Source organism: Engystomops pustulosus, chromosome 6 (genome assembly GCF_040894005.1).
Source record: "Engystomops pustulosus chromosome 6, aEngPut4.maternal, whole genome shotgun sequence".
NCBI classification, from domain to species: domain Eukaryota; kingdom Metazoa; phylum Chordata; class Amphibia; order Anura; family Leptodactylidae; genus Engystomops; species Engystomops pustulosus.
This window is the reverse complement of record NC_092416.1, coordinates 16,682,139-16,692,487: the sequence shown is the minus strand read 5'-3', so window position 1 is coordinate 16,692,487 and position 10,349 is coordinate 16,682,139. Positions and strand designations below refer to the sequence as shown.

Sequence of the window (10,349 nt, the reverse complement as noted above, 5' to 3'; positions counted from 1 at the left end):
TGTCCATCAGAAGCCGGAGACAAGCGCAAAATTTGCTGGGAAAAATGTTAAAAGATAACAGACGACCCCTAGTTACAGAAGGACCCCTCTGACCTCTGGTGAAGCTCTCTGGATGTTACTATAGTCCCAGACTGCAATGATCAGCTGTAAGGTGTCTGTAATGAAGCTTTATTGATAATCCTTGGTCCCATTACAGCAAAAACATTTGAAACTCCATTTGTCACAGGGACAAAAGGAAAAATTTATGTGGGACTACAATTATGAGATATACAGTTCCGACTTGAATACAAATTTAACTTAAGAACCTATCTTGTACATAACGTGGGTACTGCCTGTATTTGCCATATACTGTCTATACTCTATAAGGTAAAGTCTAGAGAGATCTGTGTCACCCATTAGAGGCATCAGATCTTTAGGGCCAAGAACTGATCTATAAAGTATCCCCTTAAAATAAGAAGAGAAGATTGACCCTGATATCAGTGAGTGCCGCTTCTTCTTCCTTGTTGAAATATTTGGCACCAAGAATTAATCAACCCTTATTCTATATCCAATCGGATTACGGGAAGAGTTACCCCAAGTGCATAAAACTGGTCACCTTGGACCCACTTTCAATTTCCGAGAGATTATTTTCACAAAGAAAAGAGAAAGATTGACGTCTTTGCCGTTCACTCTGTGTCTTCCCCAATACCACACAGCGTAGTATAATGTCATACGTATCATCATCCTCCTGAATGAGGTTAGTATCTATGAGCCCATTATAGACAATGATCCCCTGTAGATCTAATGTTCTAATAGTTGAGGACTTTCTCTACTGCCACTGGTATCATACGGCTGTTTTGGCAACCAATCGTCGTGCCGCAATGACATCACAAGGCGCGTTGATCAAAACTAGGATGGCAGCGCCCATGCGCCACCAACATTTAAACGCCCCCGGGGCCTTTGCAGGCAGCAAGTGTTAGCGATGGGCATTATGAAGCCCTTGGTGAGCCCTCTTCATATTTCCCCTACCGGAACAGGATGTTCAGGAACGTCCAAATGCAATAAGGGGTTAAAGGAAATCTACCCCCAGGATGAAGGATTGTAAACTAAACACACTCACATTCTGGTTTGTGTCCCATGTGGCAAGATCTGCTCTTCTTTCGGCTTCTTATTTTTTTATGAAAGTAAAGGCTTTAAAAATTATGTAAATGAGACTGAGGGGCTTCCCGGCTCAATTAACAGCAGGACTCCTCAGGCTCATTTATTTAATTTTAAAGCATATTTTTTGTAAAAAAACTAAAAGACATAAGAAGCTGAAAGAAGAGCTGTTTCTGCCAGAGGGGACGCACACCTGTATGTCAGTGTGCCTGGTTTCCAATTCTTGAAGGTAGATTTCCTTTAAGACAGAAAGGTGAGTGCTTAGCGAAACTCATACTCATCACCACTGAAATTCTGGTTTTATATAGAAATATCGCTTCTAGTTTCAGCGACGGTGTAAGATAAAACCACTACTTCCACATCCACTTCTTCTTTGTATAGTAAAGGTTTCACATACGTCCTCCTCTCCCACAACCATGGGTGGTTTGAAATAGACCCATGTCCTCCACATCCTGTTTGAGTATTACAGCGACCCACTTCTACGTCCAGTGGTGATAGTCCATGGATCTACCTCTTCCACATAATATGGTGCTCAATCCACCTCTTCTTCATCCAATGATGGTATCATATAGACCTAACTCTTCCAATATAAATAGTTATATTAAAAAATCTCATGCAGAATCCCCTTTGCCACCCAAGCGGTTTGGCTTTGGGAAACTCCTAATAGACAAAACCCTGTCAGTTTTTATGCATTACTATTGGAATAGTCATGGTTTACGTGGTAGTTGACCCCAGTGGACTGAGAGATTCCAAGGATCAGGTAGAGGATAGTCAGAAACAAGCCAAGGTCAAGGCAGGCAGAATTCTAGTATAATCATGATCAGGCTGAGGTTAGGACAGGCAGCTCAGGTACCGAAGCTGTATCTTATGGATGAGGCCCACACACATATCTAATCTGGTAACACCTTGACAAGCCACCTTCAATGGGGAGATCAGCTTTCAGAGTTATTGTTGGAAAACTTGGAATTGTTAAAATGTATATCTTTTTGTTTCAGGTTTTAATGTTCACCTGGAATATGCCGTCTAGTTCTGGTCTCTGGTCCATAAAAAGGAGGCCCTGGAGCTGGAGAGGGTACAACGTAGAGCCACAAAACTGATAAGGGGTATGGAGGGTCTCAGTTATGAGGAAAGATTAAAACAACTACATTTATTTAGTCTGGAAAAGAGACGACTACGAGGGGACATGATTAATTTATATAAATATATGAATGGTCCATACAAAAAATATGATGGTAAGTTGTTTCAGATTAAATCAAATCAAAAGACGAGGGGGCACTGTCTCCGTCTAGAGAAAACAAGGTTTAATTACCAGAGGCGACAGGGCTTCTTTACTGAGAACTGTCAATCTGTGGAATAGCTGAGCTCAGGCACTGGTCACAGCAGGGACAGCAGAGAGCTTCAAAAAGGGTCAAGATGCCTTTTTACACCTTAATAACATTGATGGTTATGTTATATAGAACTGTTTCCCCTAAATCCCTTCCTTATCCAATCCCTTCCCTTCCTCGGTTGAACTTGATGGACAAGTGTCTTTTTTCAACCATATAAATTATGATACTGTGATGTTAGTTATGTTTTACATAACGATAGGACAATGGTCTCTATTTATGTTGTCAGAAAAATTAATTCCTGGTAACATAAGTTTTTAATTAGATCTAATTAAACCTTCCAATAAACAATAAAGACAAATGTTTTCTCTACATATAGACAGATTTTACACAACAATACTTCATTGTCTAATGGCAGTAGAATGGTTCTTGAGTCCCACAGGGGAAGGAAAAGCTCATCCTCAGGCTCTGAATTTGACTGTTCCATAGCAAGAATTATAGAAGTGATGTAATCCTTCCCATGATGCAATGGGCTCTTTACCTTCTCATACAGTATTTATAGGATCCCTGTGTCCATGGGATAGGACAAGCTGGGAAGACGCCTTGTGTGGAACCCAACACCTGTCTCAGGTAAGATTAGACACTTGACTATACATATGCTCATATAACAGTCATTGTAATGTCTTCAGAGACTATGTTGCTAATGTTGGGTCAAAATCTTTTTAAAATGTTAATCTTTAACCATCATGCCCTGCGTTTCCTGTGGCATCACCCTGGAATATGAGGCGCGTCGCCTCGTTCCAGCGTCCTATTGATTTCAATGTCAGAGGGATTTTGCCAATTGAAACTCTGTTGTGGTAAACTCTGTTGTGCCCTTAGGGTTTTTGGGGTCACCATAGAAAGAATAGCAGTAGGAAAACTCGAGTCAGCTGATATGGAAATGTCAAAGTTAACCCTTTGACGACCAGAAGCACGTAAGTGATCGGTCTGGTCCATATTAAAGGTGTATGTGGGGGGCTCATGCACTTAGCCCTATCCTGCCATCTTCACCTGTGATCATTATTTCTTTTGACGGGTGCTGATCAGTTGCAATGACAGCAGGGAGACTGCGAGACGCTCCTGCCGCTGCAATTCGGCATGATCTATTCCAGTCTGACAGAGGCATATGTATTGTAGTGTATTGTATAAGTAATTAGGGCACAAATACTTTAGGGCAGTGATGGAAACATTTCAGAGACAGAGTACCCAAACTTCGACAAAAATCCACTTATCACAAAATGCCAGCACAGCAAATGAAGCAGTAACTAATAGCTTCTTACTATGTCACAGCTTTAAATCGTATCGGCATCCCGAGGACAGCAATACAGTAGAAAGAAGGGGGAGAAATTCACATTATTACTGTAACGTGTCTCCAGGGTACCCAAACCGGGAAGAATTGTGGGCTCAAATCATAATCCAGCTCTGTCAACCTCTTGTAGTCCCGGACAGTCAAGTATGTGTTGCTAAAAACCACACTAGGAGCTGTTACTACAACAGACGCCGCAGTGTTACACTTCTAGCATAATCAGAAACCTCCAATAACGGCAACAAACACTGCTGCACTGTACAATCGAAACGCCGGACCGCGCTGTAACCGGTCCGGCGTATTCACGAGCGGGCGGGATTAGGGGTGGACTTGTGATGATCAACCCCAAGTAGGGCTCAAACCTGGAACAAAGATTCGGTTGAGGTACTCGAACCTGAATACATAAGTAATGACCGTGATTGGTTCTAGTATTTAAATGGCTGCGGTGCAGGTCTTAACCCTATAGATGCTTGGCAAAGCCGCGGGAATATAGACAGTCTTGCACTGCCGGACACTCTCTGCTTCTGTTTGCTGCCAAAGTCTCTTCCCATTCCCACCCAGGCAGAAAAGTCATCTTTAAAAGGTTAACAACTGCAACCGGTGGCAGCAAGCTGTGAAAAGCTGATTGCTGGGCTACACAACTCCATTTCTGGATTTTTTTTCCAGCTCCCAGTACGTGGCACAGGATATTAAAATAAGCCGAAAACAAAATCTAAAAGACATTAGTCACAGAATGGAGCTTAATTAGTTTTGATTTTATGATTCGCAAAATTTTATGGCCTCTCTAATGTATGTAGAGTTATCACCAATATGACCGCCACCAGAAACTACAAGTCCCATGACCCCTAAGTTCTCAGTAACTCCCCCTATCTCTTATGCTCTGCTCCCAGTGATGATGTAACAGGTTTTCTTGTTCTGTTACCATCATAATGCTGTGTAACTGCCATCACCACAACACCGGTCATACTGGATGCTCGGCAACCAACCAACTACAGCTAAACATAGTGGTGATCACATGACCTGCCCAGGCAGGTGCAGGACATATGATGTGGACATGTGACCAGCGGCCATCTTCTGTCTTGTGTCTTCGCCGCGCGGAGGAAATTAACGGATTTATTAAAGGGCCAGTATGCCACCAGCATTTTTTGCTGAGGGGAGCAAAATTTTTAATAACAATTAATTACATATAAGCTTATATTTTAACGAGTCATTTTTATATGAATTATGCTTATTCCTGGGATACCCCGTTAAGTATCATTTTGTGAGAAATTTGGAGATCATGTCTAGTTGAACATGGAATGAAACCAAAAAAAAAACAAATCTTCTTCTCTTTCTGGAGAGATTATATAGATAAACATTCGGATGTTCTCCTGGTGTTCTGTCCCGTCACTTCATTGTATCATTGTGATGGAACTTTCCTGAATGTTATTCCTGGTGGTGGAGGACAATCTCTTCCTCCAGGACAATGTGATGTGTATTGTGTACTATGACCTGTGTTATGGAAGAGATTGGGGCTCATTTACTAAGGGTCCGAATTGCGCACTTTCGTCGAGATTCCCGACTATTGCCGAATTGCCCGGGGATTGTGGCGCGCAATTGGATTGTGGCGCATTGGCACCGGCTTTCATGCGACAGAAATCGGGGGGCGTGGCTGTCAGACAACCCGACGGATTCGTAAAAACCGCGGAATTTAAAAAAGAATTTATGTCGCAAGATCAGCACTTACATGCATCAGGGAGAAGAAGGTAACCTCGGCTCAGCAGCGACACCTGGTGGATATCGGGCGCACGGACCTTAGTGAATCCCGGCAGACCCGAATCAGCATCGGAGAACACGCCACTGGATCGTGACTGGACCGGGTAAGTAAATGAGCCCCAATCTCTTCCCCCAGGACAATGTGATGTGTATTGTGTCCTATGACCTGTGTTATGGAGGAGATTGTATCCATCACTTGTCACTTGCTTTATCTTTGCAGAGGTCGGTTGTATGATCCCATCGCTCACCATGAAGAACCTGGTGTTCATGACTTGTGTCCTCTCCGCTCTCGTTGTGTCAGGTAAGACGGGTGTCATTACATTGTCATTGAATTTTGCCTTACAATTGTTTTTTCTTCTATTCTATTCTGCTACACATCTGTAATCTGCATCTCCTGATACACTGTATCACCTCCTGCATCTCATCTGGGTCAATTCAGGCCTCTCCTGGCCATAGCAGCCTCTAGAGAAATTTTGCATAAAAAAGACACATTTTTTACTAGATTCTGCTAGATTAAAAGTTTAAGCAAAAAAAGAATGGGGCTTTGGCTCCATATAACAAGCTACCAGTGGTTCTACCTTATTGGGTAGATCCCAGATGGTTGGTTTCCTTTAAGAACATCTATCATCCCAAGGTGAACTATTGTCTTTATGGCAGGGGGTGAGCTGCCATTCTAATCCCTCCAACCGTAGTGCGCTGTGTCCAAAATAGTCATGCAAGAAAAAAATATAATCCAAAACTAGGAAGTTATTATGGAAAAGAACCAAACTCACAGGGGGTCATTTACTAAGGGCCCGATTCGCGTTTTCCCGACGTGTTACCCGAATATTTCCGATTTGCGCCGATTTTCCCTTTATTGCCCCGGGATTTTGGCACACGCGATCGGATTGTGGCGCTTCGGCGCTGGCATGCACGCGACAGAAATCGGGGAGCGTGGCCGAACGAAAACCCAACGGATTCGGAAAAACCGCTGCATTTAAAAAAAAAGTGTTGCGAGGCTTGCACTTACCTTCACTAGGAATAGGCCGGTGCACTTTCATCGGGTTTCCAGAATTTTACCGTTTTGCAACGAATTCTGCCGGGATTTTGGTGCATGTGATCGGATTTTGGCGCATCGGCTGGCAACACAAATGGGGGGGCGTGGCCATCGGACAACCCGACGGATTCGGAAAAACCGTGGAATTTAAAAAACTAAAAGTGTTGCAAGATCAAGCACTCACATGCACCGGGAAGAAGCAGGTGAACTCCGGCGGACCTCGGCGCTGCTGGATATCGGGCGCACGACCTTGAATCCCGGCAGAACCCAAATCCTCGTCGGACAACGCGCCGTGGGATCGCGACTGGATCGGGTAAGTAAATGAGCCCCAATGACCGGTGCCTGGTTTGGTTGGGCCATGCTCACGAAAAACTTGATTCTTATGATGACCACTAGGACCCTCACTGATATCACATATCGTATCTCTGAAATCATTTCTTTATCTTACAGTTTTTTCCTTTAGATGTTATTCATACTCAACCAAAAACTCCACAACATGTAATAAGGACAAAATGGAAGTCGTTGATTGCCTTGGAGAAAAATGTGTGAAGGCTTGTCAATACTTCTACAATGGTAAGGACAAGTCTTTCGGACATAATTTCCCGGTCCCATTTCCGATTATGTGACGACTTCTTGCACTTTTTGTAGGTATCACTGTATTTGAGTCAGTATTTTATGGTTGCGCCATTGATGGACTTTGTGAAACGAATGGTCAGTCATCGGGGGAAAATCTCAGATATCGATTTTTGGCAACTTGCTGCGATACCGAGTTATGCAATGATGATGAATGCAAACGTGAGTGTCACAATATCATTCAATTAAAAAAAAAATCAGATGAATTAAAACTATGACCTGTTAGAAAATAAGGCAATCAGTGGTTAGTGTTGAGGGAACCCAAACACCACTGTTCAGATTCATGCTAAACAAAGTGGATTTGAGTCCCCAAATATGGACTTCTGTCAGGTAGGCTAAGTAGAGAGCCTTTGGCTGCATATAGATATAGTCAGTTTAATAAATGCCCTTTTCAGGGCAGGTAGGCAAGGAGTAGAGGCTTCTATATTGAAGGACGGGTTGAAATATTAAGCAATTGCCCTTTTCAGGGTAGTGACATTAACTGCAAACCATTTTTTTTTTAATTTCTTTATTTAATTTTTTTATGTTATTATAAGTATATTCCTTACCCCATTCTTGCCCTGTTATTTACCCTCGTTATGAAGTCCTCTGCCTCTTACTACCCTCATTTTCCAACCACTTTGGGGGTCACAGATTTGGGTCTCCATTGATTTTAATGGGGTTTGGTCAAGTTCTGGTACCTGAACTAAATTTTTGTTTCATGTTGAACCCAAAGATTGATGGGTTTGCTCAACATCACTGCCTGTCCTCCACTTGTTATTGGGATACTGCTAGTTTGGTGCCTATCCTTTAACTGGACTGTCTTAGCCTGATTCCTGGTTTGGTTCATCTGCATCCTCTGACCTGTCCTGGCTAGTTTTCTTCTGTATTAGGACTGAAGAGACCGACTTTCCTCATCCCAGTGAAGTCCATTTCCCTGTACAGTATGAAAGCTTAATAAACCAATAGGACACCTAGTTAACGCCCTTGGGATTGGCCCAAATCCAGACACTGTGGTTCCACAACCGGCTCTCTTTATAACCAGGGGTGCATCTAGTCCACTTCCATGAAGATACTTGACAGTGATTCATAAAACATTGAAGTGATCTCACTTTTTGTACTTTTCTTAGTGCCTAAAGATGATTTAACCCCAAATGGTCTGCAATGTCCAACCTGCTACAATAGTAACTCCACTGAGAAATGTGTAAGCACGAAGAAGATGAACTGCACCGGAACCGAGGGCGAATGTTTTGAATACAGGGGGTCTATGAAGATGCCGGGTGAGTACATTTTTATTGCTTTAAAATTGCTGAATTTTGTTCAACCAATTTCTTTATTCATGCTTTTAAAGAAAATTTACCACCAAAATAAAGCCTGATAAACCAGGGGCATTACTGAAAGATCGTGGCACCGTGGCTGTGGTAATTGTCTTATATTTCTTATCCATGGCCGCCTTCCTTCTAAAGTCAAGTTTTAAAATTATGCTAATGAGTCTGAAGAGGCTACACTAGCCCCTCTGTGATCTGGCTTTACAGACTGTTACACTGTTGCCCCCCCTCTCCCTTTGTACTTGTGCGGTGAGCTTCCTGCACACTTCCTGCTCATTGCACAAGTGCTGAGGGGGAGACAGCATAACAGCCTGTGAAGCTACAGCACAGACGGGCTCTGATAACACCCCAGGAGCCCTTTAGACTCATAAGCATAATTGTATAAGTTGACTAAGGAGGCCATGGATAACAACTATATAGGTCACTCTAAGTACAAGCCGAGGTCCCTAATTTTGCCAGAAATAACTGGGAAAATGTATTGACTCGAGTATAAGCCTATGGTGGGAAATGTATTGGTCACCTCCCCTAGTAATGTAATGCCTGATGCAGCAGCAGCCCCCTTTGTAATAAAATTCCCAATGCAGTATAACCCCTGCTTATGTAATGCCTGATGCAGCACACCCCCTGGTAATGTAATGCCTTTCAGTAGACTCCTTGGTAATGAAATGCCCGATGCAGCAGCCCCCCTTGTAATAAAATGTCCTATGCAGTAGCCCCCTTGTAATGAAATGCCCTATCTCTCACTGTATAAAAAAACCTTCCATACTCGCCTTCTGATGCTCCGTGCAGCTCTTCTTCCTTCTCTTCTTCACTGGTAACAGAGAGGGCAGAGATGCGTCCATGCCCTGTGCCCACTGGCGTACACTGTGCTGCGGCGGTGCTGCTGACGTCAAAATGTGTGCCGGCGGGCAGAGCACACGGACGTGTCTCTCCCTGCTCTGTTACCAGTGAAGAGAAGGACAAGTAGCCACGTGGAGCACCAGAAGGTGAGTATGGAAGTTTCTTTTTTTCATTCACTCTTGTACAAGCCGAGTTGGAGTTTTTCAGCACATTTTTTATATACGAGTACATACGGTATTTGGAATCTTTTACACTTCTATGATACTCTGTAATGTGTGTTATCTTTGTGTCCACAGATGAATCTGTGCAGCTTTATTCTGTCCAAGGTTGTTCAAACAATGTTACCTGTAATTTCAACTTTGACAAGCACATCAAAATAAATGAACTATTTAGAGATGAACTGACCTGCAAAAAGCCACATCCTAAGCCGGGCGTCCCCGATGTGTAGAGGAATCACAGGCATCACATTTATTTCTTGGCTTCGCAGTTACTCTAATCACATGTATTCATTGTACTACAGGGGAAGCCATGCTGGGAGTTGTAGTGCCCTGGCAGCCATAAATATCTGTCTATCTGCTAATTCATCAACTCCTCCAGAAACTTGGAACAAGGAGCGGATTCTGACCAGTTAAGATTATATCGAAAATCGGATTCGCTTCAATAAATAACAAGCAAGCAACGTGTGGTCTGTGTAATACTTTATAGGGAGGTAAAATCGTACAAGATTGGTTATTTAGGTTATGTTCTTAAGTTGAATTTGTATGTAAGTTGGAACTATATATTTCATAATTATAGCTCCGGTAAAAAAAAAATTTGGCCCCAGTGACAATTGGATTTTCAACATTTTTTGCTGCATCAGGACCAAGGATTATCAATAAAACTTCATTACAGACACCTTACAGCTGATCAGTGCAGTTTGGGACTATAGTAACATCCAGAGACGTCAGAGTGGGCATCGAGGTCCGTCTGTA

The 10,349-nt window shown here is 42.9% G+C and overlaps 1 protein-coding gene across 1 annotated transcript; it reads left to right on the top strand.

Moving 5' to 3' along the window:
- Positions 1-2,992: 2,992 nt before the first annotated feature.
- On the top strand, positions 2,993-10,049 carry LOC140065524 (protein RoBo-1-like). The gene is made up of 6 exons (XM_072113120.1): positions 2,993-3,092; positions 5,783-5,863; positions 7,049-7,171; positions 7,247-7,393; positions 8,341-8,490; positions 9,675-10,049. Exons 2-6 carry the CDS (start codon positions 5,794-5,796, stop codon positions 9,824-9,826), a joined length of 642 nt encoding a protein of 213 aa, XP_071969221.1. The 5' UTR covers positions 2,993-3,092; positions 5,783-5,793; the 3' UTR covers positions 9,827-10,049.
- Positions 10,050-10,349: the final 300 nt, after the last annotated feature.

Coding starts and splice junctions, on each gene's coding strand:
- LOC140065524 (XM_072113120.1), top strand. CDS start 5,794: ATGATCCCATCGCTCACCATGAAGAACCTGGTGTTCATGACTTGTGTC. Junction 7,172..7,246: donor TTGTCAATACTTCTACAATG/GTAAGGACAAGT, acceptor CACTTTTTGTAG/GTATCACTGTATTTGAGTCA. Junction 7,394..8,340: donor CAATGATGATGAATGCAAAC/GTGAGTGTCACA, acceptor TACTTTTCTTAG/TGCCTAAAGATGATTTAACC.